The 19,131-nt window shown below is 43.0% G+C and overlaps 1 protein-coding gene across 5 annotated transcripts in view; it reads right to left on the bottom strand.

The window, feature by feature from the left end:
• ZNF608 (zinc finger protein 608) overlaps positions 1-12,590 on the bottom strand; it is a 90,232-nt gene extending 77,642 nt beyond the window's left edge. The window contains exons 1-2 of one of the 5 annotated variants that reach the window (XM_071801955.1): positions 12,519-12,590; positions 4,827-5,868 (exon numbers count right to left, since the gene is read on the bottom strand). In XM_071801955.1, the coding sequence (XP_071658056.1) occupies positions 4,827-5,708 (882 nt within the window). In that variant the 5' untranslated portion in view covers positions 5,709-5,868; positions 12,519-12,590. Of the gene's footprint in view, positions 1-4,826; positions 5,869-6,791; positions 7,892-8,946; positions 9,283-12,495 lie in introns of those variants that run through there. The other 4 variants (XM_071801954.1, XM_065861130.2, XM_065861131.2 and 1 more) reach the window with 4 other exon arrangements.
• Positions 12,591-19,131: the final 6,541 nt, after the last annotated feature.

A 19,131-nucleotide genomic window follows, 5' to 3' on the forward strand; every position in this document is an offset into this window, starting at 1 on the left:
CGCACCTCCCTTTTACCTCTTAGTGAAAAATCGACAGAATAATTCAGATTCTACCTAAACAGTAAGATCTTTAAAGACCTGACCCTTATTGTGTTTGCCTGCAGGAGGTGATTCACTATTATAAATTCTTCAATGACTAAGCTTCTGGAAATCTCTTTAAATGAAAGTGGAACTGGTTAACTGTATGTAGGAACATGTGTTTTCACAGTCCCTCCTGTATTATTGCATTTCAGAAAGCTTCTATAAAGTGCCAGGTGAACTTTTCAAAATAATGATAATAATAAAATAAGAGAGTAGGAAAAAAAATGAGCAAATCTCAGCTATTCAATTTCTGGTTTTATGTTGAAAACTAGGAACAGATGGTACTTTCCATGTTACTTCAATTTGGTTATTGAACACCTCTATGGTTACGGGACATTTTGCTTAGCACTTTTAACATACATTTCATTTATTGGACTATAAAATGCTACTTTGGAAAAACAAGTCTTTATATAGCTATAATTAAAACAGTCTTGCAGGAAAGCCCTTTAACATGGAGAACATGGTTAACCTCATGACATCCGGACAATCAATCCTTCCCTTTTTACTGGGTATTTATGAAGTTATTAAAATTGTAAAATTACTGATGCCCAAAGTGAAATATTTTTCCAGTAGTTCCTAGTAAGGTTATCAGCTTCCCTATTTTATAACTGTTCCAGACCAGGATCCATTGTGCTGAGCTAATTCTTGCTTTGCACAGGAATTTGACAGCAGGTCTGGTCATACATATTGGCAGAGGTCAGCAGGTTCACAGGGAAAGGTTTTGTTGGCCAAAGGGCAACACCTTTTCACCCAGCTCAAAAAGCATGGTCACACTACTAGACAGCACTACAGAACTTTAAGAACCTTGAGCTGTGCTTATTGTTAGACACCCACAGTTATCAATGTTTTTAACAGCTAAATCCCTTATGTAGCTTTCAAAACAGTTTGCTGTCAAACAATAGACTTTGTTCTTTAATCACAGCAAGTGACCTCCCTGCCGTTTTATTTCACAGTGAATAAACTACACCCAAGGCCACTGAGAAAAGTACATGTGATGCATATCTCTATAAAATCATTAATCAAAGACTGTACTTAAATGAGTTACATCAATAGGTAAAATGCAGAGTTCCCTGATGAAGTATAAAACACCCTCAATCCTCTTATAAAAGGTGAAGAGAAAATAAACAATAGCACCCAGTATGTTAATTTGCTGAAGACAACGTTGAGATGTGAAATGCAGTCTTAATGAGAAGCAATACGCTAATACAAAATAAACATTAAATCCTGGAATACCACTAGACTGATTAATATAAAAACTGAAACTAGACACCTCTGATTATAGCTTCATATATTCTGCATTGTTTTCATGTAAACAGTGATTTTCACATGCCAAATACAATATTACTGTATCTCAGAGTAAATTGTGACTGAATCTCAAAATCTCCCTGTAATACACACAAAGCAAGTTCTTGTAGATAGTCTGAACACTTCTCAATGTGACAGCTGTTAAAAATACAAAATAAAACCCTCTTAGCTAAAATAGATGAAGAGTTCATGCTGACAAACAGTCAGTAATTGTGCTAAAAACAGTATGGATGAGAAATGGAAAATGGAGACAGGTTTTAGCACCAGAAATCTTAGGAGTGGTAAGTCTACCTGTCAAAGCTGCTTATTTAGACATGTCACCGGTGGCTTAACCACAAAATGGGCTGCACCAATATAGCTCAAACATCTTAGAATTACAGCTTACTTTGACTTTATCCACATATTAGGGGAGTGGTGACTTTTACAACATACTTGCGGTTTTTGCATAAAAGAGCCAGCAGAACACAGTCATTGATTTAATTAGGCTTCATAAGATCCAATTTATCATGTTTTACATGACTTTCTGCAGCAAGGAAACAGAATAAATAGACCAAAAATAGACATTGAAGCATGCTGTGAAAGCTAAACAGTGACTACAACTCCTGGGAATCTGGGAATCTACTCCACGCTTTTCACAAATAGTAAACAAATGCAGTATTATATTCCACACTACATACAGAAACCTGTAGATTTTGAATCAGCAGGCATGCATCTAAGATGAAACATCTAAACTCACAAGACATGTTTTTCACAACATTAAAATAACTGGAAATTGATTTTAATATATAGACTTGAAAAGTGTCTACCCACAGACACAAGTTGCTTTGTGCTAGTACAGCATATATATTCTAGTGTATAAGCAGTAAAAGCAAGAACCCTTAGAGAATATAAAAGTCTGGGGGGGAAAAAAAAAAAAGTGATTACTAAACATTTGGGAAAAAAGCCAGAACAACAAACATAAAACACTTAAGTTTCACTAATAGTACCACAGGCTGGGCTTAAGGTTGCAACCATTGTCAGCAACAAGCTTATTATTATTGTAAATCTAGAAGGGAACATTCTTTGGGAAAAGAAATACTAAAGGATTTTATTTAAGACAGAGAGCAAGCACACCATTGTGCCAGACAATGGCCAACTGCACGACTCTAATGGGCGAAGCCTATATTAGAGTCAGTGTGTGCCAACAGCAGCGGCTATTCTTGGAAACGCAAGCTCCAAACCTCCTCCAGGAGCCACAGCTACAACACAAAGCATAACACTAGCGCTACACCACTCCATACGTGTTTGCTCTGAATTTGCATGCCATCCAATTTACACTGCACGTAACATTACTCGCATGTATATGGATTCTTCATAGAATTTCCTGTGTGACTGCAGAGTGAAAGAACACAAAAAGGGGAGAAACCACACCACCCTCTAATCTCTGTTGCCATGACAGCAGCCTTTGAGATACTGAAATGTTCAGATTGCCAGCTAAACAAAATTGTTGAATGTGAACATTTGGCTGAGAGATTAAAAGGCTAAGGGGGTTGCAAAAGGGCAGTACCTCCCACATTCCAGGCAGCCACTGAATCCAATCAAATGGCTCTGACTCTTTAACCACAGCCATTGTGAAGACCGGATTAGGGCAATTTATCTAGATAGTTAAAACAGATTAGAGAACTGCAATTTGAAGACTATTGGCAACAAAAGTAAATGCCTACTGTACTAAGTTAATAAAGAGACCATGAGATTTTAGGACACCCCTCTGCCGCCGAAAGAACTTTCATAAATCAAAGTGCAAAGATATACACATGAATTACAGAAATCTGGTTTTCTCATCTTCATTTAGAAAAGCTCACAAGGCTCAAACAAATTCATCCATAGATATGCTATCTTAAAAGCAATAATACGCATACAATATGAAATTTAATTTGTTCCTTGCCTTGAACAGAAGCCCTTGAAATTATCTTGCAGTTTTAACAGATCTCTTACGTCACAAACACCCAAATCTAATCCTCCAGTCAATATTATGAAAACTTCAACATGACTGAAACACAAAAACAAGTCGGTAATGCGTTGTAAAAAGACATAACTTTTCCCTGAGACCTTCAGCCCTCCCAGACACTTGCAGACCATACAGTTAACACCGACATGTAAGTTTTCTCATCACTGAACATTCACTTAGGGAAGTTGTAAAAGCATGTAATTTAAGACCAACAGCTAACAATAAAGTCACAATCTATCCCCCTGACATTGTTCATCTGGGGAGTGTTCGTTTGCTTTATTTTTCAGGCATACCAGGTTATCTTTGTTAAACAACCTGTAGAATTCATCTGACCCGTAATCCTGGGCCAAGGCTTGTCCCCAGGTTCCCCAGAAAATGCCTTCTGCTCTATGGACAGAACAATTCTCACCAGCACCAGAACCCCCTTGAATGAGTGGTTAAAAAAAGCCAAGCTCTACTCTAACCTTCAAAAAGAATTTGGTTGGGCCATCTATTCTTACAGAAAGCATCCTTGATAATGTAGTAGGGAAGAAAAACACACACCGCCATCTGATTTCTTTCATACATTTCAACCACTCAATAAATGAGCCGTTCACATTCAAGAGCCAGTGAGGATCAGACAGGAAAGCTCCCCCAGACAGGAGACAAACTGCTCCCCTCTGTTCCAAGAGCTGTTTTGCACACAGGCATCTCAGCACAAGGTGCATTCCCCTCCTCCCAGCCTCCTCCTTCCAGGAAGATGACAGGCACCGCCTGTCTGCTGTGTCCTTCCTCCCAGTCCTCCACATCAGCTTCTGGGGCCTCTGCTGTGCCACCGGCGCCCCCAGTACAGTTAAGTATCCCATGTCTCCATGAACTGCAATGGAGGAGCCCATATTTCACCGCCCAAAGACAAACTCAACTCCAGGCAGTGGGTCGGGGGAGAAAAGACATAAGGCCCTTCAGACTCTGCGAGAGGAACGGCCACGAGTCCCTACCGCCGTTGTGTAGAAGTGTCAGCACATACAAGACGTGCTGCTCCTGGAGCCTGAGCTGTTGCACCCCCCCAAGGCAAACACACAGACCTCCAGCCTGCAAACACATGCCATCCCACTGGTACCAACACTGCTGCTCTCTGTTAAAACCAGGGACAGCTCGGTCAGGGTCATCTTGTGGTGTCTCCATCTGAGTGAGTGCGATCAAAGGAACAGACAAAACCGAAATGTTCTCCAGGTCTGACTACAGGGAGGGGAAGTCACAATAGAGAGAAGCACACTCAAAACATAGCGGCTTCTCTCTAGGGTAGAGGTGTCAGGGTTGTTTGGGGTTTTTTTAGAAGAAAGAGTAAGAACAAATGCATGTCACAAATACACAGCAGAGAGAAGACACAGGAGCCAAATACACAGTTGTGGGACATTTATTATAGACACAGGGAGACACAGAAGAGAAGAAGTGGAGAGGAGCTTTGTCCTACCTTTTCTGTTTTCAATTTCTTGATTCGCCTGTGGCTCTCCTCCTCCTCCTCTTCCTTCTTTACCAAAATAGAGTTCCCCATTAACCCCGAATCTGGGGTTTTGCTCACCTCCCCCGTGGCAGAGGAGGTGCAGTGGAACGGGCTGCTGCTCTCACCACTGCCTCCTTTGGCCCCAAAACCATAGAGGTGCCCAGGCGGGGCTTGGCTGCTGCTACCCCCACTGCCATTGGGGTGACCCTGCTGCAGGTCATGCTGCTTGTCCTTCCTGGATTTTCCCGCATCTTTATCCCGCTTGGAGCCTCTGCTGCCTGGGGCTTTACCTGGTTTCTCCTCTTTGTTTTTCCCACAAGAGGCAACAGTGGTGGTGTTGCTGGTGGTGTTATTATTGCCGTTTGGGTTACTGCTCATGCTTTGACCCAGTGCTGAATTCATGCCAGTTGCCTCTCCAGGGCGCCCTTGGACTTCCTGCCTCTTGCCAGCACTGCTGATCTCGGGAATCCCATACAAGGCAGCAGAAGGCAGAGATTTATTAGCATCCTTAGTTTTACTCCTTTTCACTTTTGATTTGCTAGTCTCTTTGTGAGAGGAATTCCCCTGGGGAGCAGAGGGCTGAACAGAAGCAAATTTTAGGCCGTCAGCTAAGGCTGAGGTAGTATTAGCCCCACTGGAGGCCAGACCCCCGCAATCCTTGGAGCTGGTGTTGCTGCTGCTGGTGGTATTAGTAGAATTATTCATTTCAAATTTCTGTCTATCCTTCTCCAAATCGGCGTCCAAATCGATTATTAAATTCCCAACACCAATTTCCCAATCATCGCCACTGTCGTAAGTGTCAACTGTGTTTGGATCCACACCTTTTCCTGCAGTGGAAGTGTTCAATGACATCCTGAAGATGAGATCTCTAGAGTAAAAATCCGATGAACTTTCCTTTGAAAATGCGGGGACATTCGTTTATCTCCGTTGGGCTCTCTTAAGTTCAACTCTTCTTGTCTTCCTCCCCCAGGTACGTCTAAGTTCACAACTTGCAGTTCACCTCCACCTTGTCCTGTGAGGAAAGGAAAAGTTGAATATTTGTCTGGGTATTATCAGAATATAATAAAACTAATAAAGAGGGGGCAAGGTAGGGAAAGCAAAATCATTCATTTTTTTCTTAAGTTTGTTAAACCAGTGGCAGTGGCCGCGATGCTTTTATAGGGAGGATCTTTAATCTAGTTGTATACCAATATCCACATTCTCTCTTAAATAGTCATGTCCACCAAAAAAAAAAAAAAAAAAGAAAAAAAAAAAAAAAACCAGAAAAAAATAACTACATGATTTAAATCCACAAAGCTCAGGAAACACAGTCTTAGAAATGGTGCCTAGCTTTTGGAGCACATGTTGTAATCTAATCCCTTGGACCACCACCTAGGCACAAAAGGAAGAAAAGGAAGGGCACAGATTCACTCTTCACTGCATTCCATGGATTTTGTGGCTTTAAACCAGACCCTTGAAGTTTTGTGACTCTCCTATATTATCTTTTACCCCTCTTCTACTTAATCTCTTGAGGGGGGAGGAAGCACTAAGGGAAGTGGGAAATCCAATTTTCCTTGCCACAATACAGCTTCTGTTAAAATCCAACAATCTATAAACACAAATGTCTACCTGACAACATTAAACTCCATAGGTTAAAAAAAATAGAAAATAAAAAGCTCTTATTTCTTTTAAAAAATATTCTCAAGGTAACAGTTCTAAAAACAGTTCTAATGTACTCGTAGGTCATACAATTGTTAGGTCTGTTAAATATAGTATTACTGACTGTACAGGAAACTGATTAAGACATACACTTTAAGTGATCTGCACCAAGGTGGCCTCAGTGACCACAAATGAGTGTGTGTTTGACAAAGCTTAGTTAAAACGATTTTTAAAGGGATCTCTCCCTTTTACAGTCGACTGTCGAAATATTTATACATATATACACATAAAGCTTACCTTTAATCCTTTATCATTTTTTAATTAAACCAGCAAATCAAAATGCTGTTCCCACTCGTCTCAGCAACAACTCTGTGCCTCATTTTACTTAAAGAGCAAGTGATCAAGAAGTAGAAAGCAAGTATCATCTCAGCCAGTATAAATCGGTCAATAACATATCTCCCCCTACTTTGGCACACGGATCAGAAGTCCTTTTTTTGTTTGTTTAGTTTTTTTTTCTTCCTGGCTTAAAGAAAAAAAAATGCTGATTCCCACAACTTTACCAGCTGGTAGGTAATATTTCACATTCAGACTGAAGCATCAAGGAACAGATTTTTGTTTGTTTGCTTTTCCTAAATAAGCACCGAGAGGTAATAATCATCACAGTAATTAAAAAAAAAAAAAATAATGTTTCCCCAACTTCACACTCCGTCTTCAGCCCCAGACCAGGGAGCCATCCTGATCAGTAAGTAATGATCCCATGAAACAAACCTACAGGCGCCCGGGTGTTACAAGACAGAATGTGCTAACATCGGGATAAATTAGTGAAAGGGAGGAAGGAAAAAAAGAAGAAGAAAGGACTGAAAATCTGGGCTGGATTCCGCCTGTTAGTTGGGAAGTGGCATTTTTTTCGCCCGTCCTGACAGATCTGATTTCTTGAAGTAACTTGAGGGGAAACGGGGGGAGGGGAGGGAGGCGGGGGGGGGCGAGGAAGAGGAGGAGGAGCGGGAGGGGGGGAATCACTGATCTGATAAACCGGTTATCAAAACATTTTGTGGGAGTGGAGGAAGGACAGCGTGCTCTCAAACGAAGCAAATTCTCCCAGGGATAAGATTTCGGGGAGGGGGGGTGTCTGTCCCCGTCCCCCCTCGCCTCAAATCAGCGCTTTTAAAAAACAGTGATAACAAAAGCATGGGCACAGATCAAAGTTTCAAATTGCTGTCTCGGAAAAAAATAATAATAATTAAAAACCCGGGAGCTTGGGCTAATCAGTCATGCGGTAAATAATTCAGTAATTAGAGTCCGAGGAGATGAAGCAGACGACCTTTTTTTCAGGACAGATCGCTCCCACCTTATTGTCTCGGCAAACCTCGCAGTCTACTCCTATCCCCCTTCCTCCTCTCCTCTCCTCTCCCCTCGCCCTCCTGCCCTCTCCCCCCTCCCAGCCGAGTCAGACGGTCTCGAGCTTTAGCTTAGTATTTTTAATTAGCCGGCGATGGGAAGCTAAAAGCCGTAATGAATTGCCGGTGGAGGGCAGGAGGGGGAGGGTGGGGGGGGAGGGACGCGGGACGCTCGCGCCAGCAACCGCCAACCCCCGAGGCGCGGCAGTTCCGTTACAGTTCAGGCCGCCCGCGTCACGTGAGGCTGGCGGGCTCCATTGGTTGTCGTGAGAACAAAAATGGGTGACAAGCGTATCCAGCGAATACGGGTCTGGTCTTTAACACACAAAAAAACACACCACGATAGACAGACAGGCAGGGCCCGTCAGCGCTGCCTCTCTCCCCGGCCTCACAACGCCACCCCCGCGGCCGAGGGCAACCCTGCAGCTCAGGGGTGCCGCGGCAAAGCGGGTGCTCCCCAAAAGCACCTTACAAACCTCCCCGCACCGCCCGGCGGGGGGGATGCAGATACCTCGGGGCTTTCCACTCATTTCGCCCGGGGACAGCGAGCGGCGGCCGGCTGGGAGACCGAGGCGGGGGGGGGGACGGCCAAGGCACCGGCGAGCAACGGCGATTCCCACCCCCACCTCCGGCCTCGCGTTTCTGGCGTCTCCGTGTGACAGAAGAAATGCCTCCCGTGCCGCCGGGACCTGTCGGTACCCCATCACTCCTCCTAACGAGCGCCTCGGTCTTGGGGCCGAGGGGGGAGGGGGAAGTATGCAGACTTGTCTGTAATTGTGTCACTTTTATTTTTCCCCCTTGGTTAGTTAAAACCCCAAAAAGGCACTATGCTTTAACGCCCCCCAAGTGCACCGTCAAGAATGATTTGTGTGACTACACTGCTTTCACCCTCTTATTTCCCTCAAATAACTCATCCTGCTTGTGGGATTTTTCTCTTTTTAAAACCCAAAAAAACTCTAGTTATCTCAACTCCCCAAACTCTTTAAGCACTCCCCTTTGCAGAGAAAAAAAAATCCCCTCTAAGTGCTATAGACACACCACGCAACCGTACTTACGGTCTGTATTGGATCGAGTTGACCTTTTCCTTCTAACTGCATTGAGTGTGTTTTTGTTGCAGCCGCTTTTTATTTTAGGAAAAAAAATCTAATGTCTTCAACAGATTTATTGTGTTTGGAAGAAGAGAGCACCAGATAGCATGAACCTTCCTTTCTTTCTAGAAACAAAATTAAAACAAAAATAAAAACTGGGGAGAGAAGCAAAAAAAAACACCTAGGCATCTGTCCCCCCGCACGCGCACAGGGTGACACACACGGGGGACACGGGCGCTGCGCCACGGCGGCCGCGAGCGGCGGCCGAGGCGGGGGAGTGGAAGCCCGCTCCGCGCGGTACCTGAGAGGGACTTTTCTTTGTTCACAATGCCCTTTCCCTCCCGGCCAATCAGAAGCCAGCTTTTATGAAACCGGGGCCTCTCATTGGTCCGGCGTTCCTCCTGCCTGCCGGCGAGGGTGAGAGACAGAAACACGCACATACAGACACTGTACACACAGGCATTAGGCGCACGCAGATACACACACTCCCCTCCCCCCCGCCCCCCCGCCCTGCACACATTAGACACACACACACATTAGACACACACATAAAAAGCCCCTCGCTCTGCAGCCCTCAGCTTACACCGAGCCCTACAGCCTCCTGCTGCAGCCAGATACAAATCATGTTTCCAATTTCAATTATCCTATATAACATTTAGGGCTTAGGGAAAAAAAGACAAAGAGAGGTAGGAGGGAAAAAAAACCCACAAGGTGGAGAGTAGCTCTGCCAAGACTCACACGTTGGGAGGAAGACTCCCTCATTTCGTTTTAATTTAATTTCAGGGCAGTTTTCAAAGCGATGATGAATGACTTTTCTGTGCCGGTTTCAAAGAGGCAATTTAGAATCTCACTCATAATTTTAAATGCCCCCTCATTCAAAATTATAACAGCTTGAAGTCAGCAAGAGAGGGCTGGTGATACACATGTGCGATTATTTTCGTGCTTGGTGGAGGAGAAAAGCAAATAGTGTCTGGTGGAAGGTGCCAAAGGGAAATTCAGGGCAGGGCAGCACCCCCACCTCTGCTCGAAGGGACACCGAGGCGCTGCTGCGCTTTCAGACTAGCCCTCCTTGCACTGACTCTCCTCACGTATTTTATTCCACGTTCGTTTTTACAATATGGCTTAAGTTAGATCAAGTTTTACCCCCCCTCCTTTTTTTTTTCCTGTTTTTCGGAAGGAGGGGGAGCAGAAAATAACTCTTTTGTTTCCAGGCTGCTGATTTACTGCTGCACGCACTGAACTGTGAATGCCAGCGACCGTATAACTACCACGTGAACATCCTTTCACAGGAATTAGTAACACAAATCTTCCCTATCGGGCTTTGTGTAGCTCGAAAATATCCCCCTTAATCATTCCTTTTGTTTAGGTTGGGAGCCATTATGCTACACCACTGCGTTAAATTGCGTTTAACCCTTCGCAGACGGTAGTGGTGGGTGGGGGCGGCGGCGGCTCCCGCCCGCGGGCACTGGGGGGAAGGGCGAAAGGGGGGCGCTGTTCCCCGCCGGGCCGGGCCGAGCTGGGGGTCAGACCCTGTCCTTTTTCATGCCCGTAAGCAGGTTTTTTTTTTTTTTTTCCCCCGATTGATCTCACTGGGAAAATCGATAGGGGATGTTTTTCTTGCCAAAGGCACGTGTTGCCCAAGTCAAGGTTTCCTGCAAGAAGTCAAAGCACGGCATTTACAATGTCCTGCACACCCGTGACAGGGTGACATAATACCTCTTTGGACTTCATCCAGCTGAGCAAATTACAGGCGTTCGTGTCCCCACGTTACACGGTTCCCATCAAAGGCATCATTAGTAGAGAAGCAGTGGAGTAAAACCTCCTAAATCTGCTGTTTGGGGCACCAGGGAAGGTGATGCAAAATGGGGGGTTAAAAGCCACCCATGATGTGGCACCCAGTCATGTCTTGGCCACCAGGCCACCATGACCAGGGCTTTTAGGAGGAAAGATCTGCCCGGTTGGTCTGGTGAGCCCCAGCTCCCGATTGCCCCTTTGGCCTCACGCCGAGGGCACTGGGGTCACTGGCACATGCTCCCTTGGGAGGCCTTGAAGCCGCCTGGAGAAGACCCACTCCCGTTTCTCCTGGTGTAAAAACACTTGCCCTTTAGTGGCTGATAACCAAGGGTTTACTAGCAAGAATAAATTTATTGCCAAGGAGGGCCCTTGGTCACATTACATTTTTAAGTTATTACAAAGGAAAAAAAAAAGGCACGACGTGTGTAGTGCAAACAAGAAATGCTGCACTGTGAACATGTCCACGCTGGTGCCTTCACAGCGCTGTGAGAGGCTGCTTCCCAGCCAGTGTGGCAGCCAAGATGGCTGTGACACTGCCAGGAGCACCCAGGGGTGACCCACCTGTGCCCGACGAAAACAGCAATTCATGGGACAACGAGCATGCATAATGTTACAAGGTACTGAAAATCGCAAGTTCCCCAGGGTAACTTCGGGGTGATTTCACTCAGTGGTTAGCACAAATTTTAATATTAGCAACACCAAGCCTACTTTTTTTAGTTTATTTAGTCATAGATCACTCTTCCTGTTTCTTTGCAGTATGTATTTTTCACATTTAGGTAATGGCCCTGATTTTTCAGTATCGACCTCTGTTTAGACACGTTTCACTTTCGGCTGCTTCTCGTCTGCGAAATTACAGTCATTTTCACATTATTATACAGTGAGTAGGAGACAGTTTGTATTTAGCATTGGGTGGGGGAGGGGGTATTATGGGAAGTGATCTGCTACGGTCAGCACATAATTTCAGCCCAAAGAAAATTGCTTCTGAATAGATGCTCTGTTAACTAGCCAAGGAACAGTCACTGGGAGAGATTGCAAAAATGCCAGTGCTTTATCTGCATTACACCATCACTTTAATTTCTGAAAGCAACAGTCCGTGGAAGAGCTGTTTCTCCAAATACAACGTCCAACTGATCAATAAAATATCCTCACAAACCTCCTCAGGTCATGAAATTCATACAGGAGACTCCCCTCTTGCCGCTCATCCTTCCTGGCCTGCCGAATGTACTGCAAGATTACCGAAGCAGAGTTTTATTTATTTATTTCTGCGGTAGAAATTCGGCAAGACCCCTGGCAGGCCCGTGGGTGCATCTGCAGCAGTCGATTCCCATGAGCGGCTACAAAAAGACCACTTAACTCACATTGTCTTATCAGGTTGGAAATGTCCCCATTTCAAAGAGGCCAGTGCCTGCTGGGTGATTTAGTAGCTTTTTCGCTTTCATTTCTGCCTGCTCGCCAAATTAAATTACGCCTCTGTATTCGAGTACGTTTTACAAGACAGACAGAAGGCAAATAAATTAGTGATGTTTGTCTAAAATAGGAAATCCGTTTTTAATTAATGCAGCTGCAGACCGCTAATAATCCCAAAGAGATCCCCATCCATCCTCCTCCCTCCCCCTCTCTTCTTTCTTTTTAATCTTGCCTGACATACGCATAATATACACGAAGAAAAAATGCCGGCGAACATCAATTTTTAGCGAAAGGAATGTGAGGCTCTTATCTTACACTCCTGGACAGCTTAAAAACACCTTTGTTACGAGGAAACGCTCCCTTTTCCTTTCTCCCGGAGCAGCCTGGCGACCAGATCAAGAAGCGCGGCCCGGCGGGAGCCTGCGGCCAGCCGCGGAGCCGCGGCGAGCGCTTCGCTCCCCACCCCCGCCTCCCGCCGTGCCTCCCCGCTCCCCCGGCCGCCGGCGCCCCGGGCGCGGAGCGGGCAGCGACCAATCATCGCTCCAGAAAACGCTTTCCCGCCCTCTCATTGGCTGAGGCCGGGCGGGGGTGTGCGGCTGGCGGCGGCGCCACTCACGGCTCGGCACCCGCCGCGCCTGGCTCTGCCCGCGGGGGGAGCCGGCCGGGCGCCCGCTCATCCGTGTTCCCCAAAAGCCCAGGGCACCTGTGGCCGGGGCAGATTTCGTTGGTAAAATAAAGATTACAGCGAATACGTAACGCACGGACAACTTTGGGAAGGCTTTTTTCAACCCGTGCCGGTGTCCCGCTTATGGGACGAGCGTTGAGATGGTTGGTGTTAAATGCCACGTAGTCTTACCGTCATTTGCAGCTGAACCTTAATTACGTTTCCGCAGACGATCTTTTCCAACTGCACCCTTTGTTCTTGCGTTTCAAGACGTGTATGTGCACACAATCCCAGAATTACACACAGCAGGTCCGCAAAGATTAAACCATCATTCCTTTTTCTTCAACTTCGTGCTGAAGACAGGACAAAAATCTGTTTCTCTTGAAGACTTATTTACGAGATTAGTTGGTTAAACAATGACTGGCATTTCTCTCTTACACAACATTTCGCACATAAAGGACTTCTTACAGCAGATTTGAAAGCAGTACGTTGGAAATCATCATATCGATCCAGAAAATTTGAATTAGTATATCCTTCAAACCCTCGGAATTTATCACAGCCTATCCTGCAGTTTAATGGACAAAATTTTAATTTATATGTGCAAACTACTAGCTCTGTAAATTAGTTGTGGATGATTTATTACAGCGTTGCAGATTGCCAGTGATCCATAAACAGGAGTGCCCGAGCTGGTGATACAGTCATACAATTGGCAGATACTTATGTTAGATACTACTTTCTTTTTGAAAGAGGCAATGCTAACAATGTTTTCTTCTTTTTTAGAACAGTTCATAGACTCTTATACATTTATCTGCATATTCACAAAGAGTCTCAGTTTGATATCTAATCTAAAAGTCAGTGTCTTTGATGCTCGAGCACACAAATATAGGTTACATATTGAAACAAAGTATCCCTTTGTTGTTTATAGAAGAGCAACAAAAATGGCCTGGCAACTGGAAATTAGAGGGGATGATCTGTGAGACACTGTGTGTTTGTGTGTGTGTGTGTATTTATTTGGAGGTGGGGAGTGTAGAAGGTAGACAGGGTAGAAACTAGCTTTCTGAGACCACAGTGGCTTAAAAAAAAAAAAGTTATAGATTAAAAGAAAAATTCTCAGAGTGGAATGGGCTAATCAGTGAAATGAATAATGTCCCAAAGGAAGTTCCAAAGTCTGATTGCATAAGACTTGAAAATTAGGCTGGAAAATGCACTAAAAATAAATACTATGGGGAGTGACTCCATTTTGGCATTAGAATGGACTGAATGACCTAGTAAGTCTTTCTCATTTTGTAACTTATTAGTTCTTTGGTGTACTGCTGTAAAATTTGAACTACAAACCTTTTACCCAAACATAAGTGTAGCCTTCAGATCACCATATAAATACTTGATGTCCTCCCGTAATTTAAACAAAGGCTTATTTATTTACATGGTGCATTGTGTAAACATTCAGAAAAAAAAATAAAAACACGCATTTCTTGCTTAGTAGACTAATTTGCAATGAGAAACAGGCAATACGTGTTTAAATCTGCCTTTGTCATAGCCTTAGTGCTCTATCAAAAAGGATATTTTTCGCAGCTACTTTCATACAAAATATCTTAATGTTTCGTAGTCGATTATAATTTGTAATAAAATGATGGATGCAGATTCAGTATTTTAGTTGGGCAGCCTCCACATTTTAGTAGTGCTAAGGTGAAAAATGTACAAAAGGCCAGTGGCTCGGTACCATACTTCAGATTTCCAGAGAGAACAAATGAGCATGGAGAAATGAAATTGAGGCTTAGGGAAGAGGATTGGACTGTATTCTTAGTGAGAAGGCTGGGAGTCATAGACCAGGGAGAGGGAAGATGAGTCTTCAAATGGAATTTGCAGGGAAGCAGCCAGTTAGACATAAGGAGTCTATAGCAGAAGTGAGAGTGACAGGTATTTGTTGTCCAATGTGAAAGGAGAGCAAGAAGCATGGTGCTGGATGAACAAGAGGAACAGGCCAGAGTTTAGATAGTACATGCTAGGAGTAAGATAAAGATTACTGAGAGGCAGAGTATGCACTAGCTGGTGAAGTGAGGAATTAATCTGTGAATGTTTTCAAAGCCAAGGTTAGGTATGTTATCCTCAGGGAAAGAATGTGGAAATGTGCTGCTACAGTTTTTGACAGAAAGGAGCTTGAAGAGGCATGACCCTGAATACTCACCAAAGAAGTAATCAGAATGTGTTTGGGAATTGACATCTGGTACATTTAAAAAGTATGACAGCAGAAAATAGATGCACTGGGACAAGAGGAATGCCCAAGATCTTGATAACCAGGCCAACAGACCTGCAAATGAAGTATGTGGGCCACTGGAGCTACAAGTGAAAAGACTATTCCTAAGAACTTCTTTATCTGTATCAGAGCGGGTGACTGCTCTGCTCTTCCTTTCCTGACTGTTCTTGCTGCTCTTTTGTTGTTTCCTTTGGTTACTGAGACAGGAAGAGAGAAACATAAAGAGAACTTGATAGTCTCAACTGCACAAGAAGGGACCTGCTGGAGAAGAAGTGTGAGAGGAGGAGACAGAGATCAAGACAGTAGGAGAGAGGGGCTTGAGACCAAGAGAAAGAGACAGAGAAGAGGACAGTGTAAATAAAAAACAGGGATTATATAATCAGTGCACAGGATGAGGAACTGGGGGATCTGTTCTCAGCTGTTTCACAATTATTATCTGATCTTGGAGAGTTTGTGGTACTTCTCTCTGTGTCGTGACCATCTTGCCTTGAAATGGTAACTAAAACAATGCAAGGATGTAAAAACATCTTTAATTCCTCAGCCATAAATAATGCAGCCTTGTTTTTTAGTGGAAAAGGAACCTGAATCACATGAAGTGTTACTCACTGTCAAGGCTTACATTCTCTATAGAGCTACCTGACACATTGCAAACTGAATTCTTGATATTTGAGGAGAAGACCCATCCAGCCTCCAGATATTTTCTACATAGATATGATTCCAAGAGTCTAATTTAGAAACAGAAGAAGCCTGATAAGTAAAGAAGAAACCATCAAGAAAAAAACTCAGAGGAAGTCCATTGGGAAGGAATATCAAATCACAAAATAAATAAATTGTGTGAGGATTTCCCACAAAAGGCAATAAATCAGCTCAGAATCCAGAAAATTTTATACAACATATAAACCAATTTCAGTGATGCTTTATTCTGACATATGTGGTGTTTGTACAACACTCCCATATTCTTGTTATGCTCCTTGGTTCATTGTTGAGGAGTTGTACCTCAGCAGGGGTATGAAACATAGCTGGTGTTACAAACCACAGCTGTGATACAAGAAAATTACAAACACCATCGTCACTGATTGATCATTCTTCTCATTAGGGAAGAAAGTTGTGACTGTAGCTAAACCAAGTGCATCACTGATGTCTCTGTTTTAAAGCAGTGGCATGTACTCAAGCTGGCACTGTTCTGTCAGACACAAGGCAGAGGTGATCAAGCCTGTGTACAGCCTGGACTTTGGAACCTGTAGGTCTCCCCATCACAGTGCTTCTGCTTCCTCACTTGTAATTTCCTATAACAGTGATTACTTACCTTACAGGGTGCCTTGAGGACTGTGTTTGTTAAAGATATTGAGATCAAGTGTAATGTGATTAAAAACATCTGCATTAGATTTAGATGTGTACTGCAAATAACTGCTATTAAACCAGACCTTCCAGTGACTGAAACTGGTCTCTTCTTTGGGCTTAGAGAAAAGAAAGACAGCCAAGAGTCACAGGTCTCAGCTTTATCTGCCTTATGTAAAGATCCTTTGTGCTTTCGAACCCTTTGGGCAGGGATGGCAGCAGACTTTTTGTCTTATTCCCAGAACAGACACACGGATGTGAGGAATGACCTGGTGCACATTCTGTCATTCTGATTAAAGAAGTCTTGAGTCCTTATGAGATGCTCGGACATTGTTCTGGAGCCTAAAGTCTCTGTGGTGTCTTGGAGCTAGAAGTGCTATTTTTTCATCCATCTTTCCACAGCAAGACTATTAGAGAACCTGGAAGAAGTGTTGTGATCTACAGAGTGTATTCTAGCTCATTTCCATCAAGACTCCCAAAAGATTTCCAAATTGTGCTTACAATACAAAGTTACTTATTAATTATTCCATATTCCAGAACACGGAATAGTATTTTGCAGAGTACATATTCCTCCTTCCCTTTCTCTCCAGATTTGAAATTCCAAAGTTGCAGAATTTTTATTATAAAATTTTGCTTTTTCATTTTACAGTTCTATAATTACAAGTGCACAAATATAATGACTTCAGAATTAAAACACTTGGGTTAAAATTTTGACCAAAGTGAAGTTTTATAGCTTTTAAATAGTGTTGTTTGTTTTTAATTTTAATGGTCATATTAAAAGATATCTGTAAGTACATTGATACCAATAAGAAGTATTAAAATGCAGTGGTTTTATTTGGATAAATGAATTTGTGTGAACTATTTCTAGCTCTAAATCTTTTTATCTAGCACTCTGTATTTTGCTGGATAAAAGCATTCCTTTGAGGTCAAATAAAAATTTGTAATCAAATGCAGACCAACTTTCTCTCATACTGCTATTCAGAATGGGGAACTAGTTCTGAAATATAGTCTGTTAGCGTAGTATTAATGAAAACATTTAGCACTGATGTCAAGGCTATTGGGCAAAAAAGGAAAGTGCACTTTTTTGAAGAATACTTGCTATCTATTTTCTTACTTATTCTTTGTAAAAAAGACTGGGTTATAGTTTGTCTTTTTGGGGGAGTATATTGCTGACAAGAATGCATTGCAAGTGCACAAAGTAAGTGGACAATGGCTTCTACATGATTACTTTGCAAGGAGTAGGTGTGAGAACTATGCCTGTGTTGAGCGCTACCCTTGTCAGATCCCTAGTTCCACAGGCTTCATGGTTATGAAGAATGCCAGAGTGTCACCCTAAGCAGAAAATATGAAGCCGTAAGTATTAACTGCCCAACACTTGAACATGTTCACATCAGAATGATCAGAAACTTCCAAGGATACTTTTCTGTACTCACACAGTGTCACAACAACTCAGATTGCAGACAATTGTTCCTAAATTCAGTTCTCCAGAAGGTATTTGTAGAAAGAGCTTTGAGGAAAATGTGATTGTGTTCCTTTTGTTTCACTCTATTTTAGTCTTATTAAAGGGAGAAACTATGCATCTGAAAAGAAAAACATGAAGAGGAGACCCCATTGCCATTACTTTGGAGAGCTGAGAGGTGGAGAATGAAAAAGCCATTGGTCTCAATTTTACTGCCACAATGGCTTTTTATGAGAGGGATTAGATACGCCTAGAGCTGGTGCAGCATTCAGTGCTGCCTGGGACAACAATCTGGAAAGAAAGACGATAAAAATCAGTTTGTCCTAAGGTTAAATCACCACAGACTAGCTAGATTGGCTTTTCAGATTGTTTTTTGTTTGGGGAAAGGAAGAAAAACAGAAAGAAAGAGAGAAATATGACTTAAAAGCTTCCTTCCTTCCTTCCTTGCTTCCTTGCTTCCTTCCTTCCTTCCTTCCTGCCTTCCTTCCTTCCTGCCTTCCTTCCTTCCTTCCTGCCTTCCTTCCTTCCTCCCTCCCTCTCCTTTTTTTTTCTCCTTTTTTTTTCTTTTTTTTTTTTCCTTTCCTGCAAGATGTAGCATTCAGAAAACATGTTCAGTGAGTTGAGGCATTAAAAAGATCAGTGTTTGGTTCCTGAATTGAAAGACTGTTGTGTGTGTGACTCACATACTAAACAGAAATCTGCCTTCAAAGCCTATTTTACTGCCTAATTATATATACACAAAATGTAGCTGTCTGTTTCAATCAAATAATAGGAAAAAGAATAAAACTCCTCTTAAGATGCAATTTTCATGGTTTTTCATAACCTTAGAACACACACTGCTAATGCAAAAGAGGGAAGTACAGCTGCAAGGTCCAGAGAAGGCACCAGTAATTGTTTTTCTTTTAATTATTACTTTATAAAGACATTATACCTCCCACTCAGAATAAGGAAAATTAGTGTCCTCTCTTCCTTGTGCCTTTTTTTTTTCCAAAGTTTTTCTTTTTTTTTCCTTTTTTTTTTTTTCCCCTAAGAAAGCTTGTTGTTATGCATTTCAGGAGCAGCCAGCAGCTATGGAAAGTACTTTTAAGCAGCCTCTGTTAATAACAAGCTTTCAGAAGGGATCCAGGAATTCCAGCCCTCTACAAACTTTTGTATTGCACTGGGTGCTCCATATGAACAAACCAAATATAGACTGAAAAAATGCACCGTAAAGTATAAAATAATTGCTGGCAATGA

The sequence above is a fragment of the Patagioenas fasciata genome, chromosome Z (genome assembly GCF_037038585.1).
Source record: "Patagioenas fasciata isolate bPatFas1 chromosome Z, bPatFas1.hap1, whole genome shotgun sequence".
Taxonomy (NCBI): Eukaryota; Metazoa; Chordata; class Aves; order Columbiformes; family Columbidae; genus Patagioenas; species Patagioenas fasciata.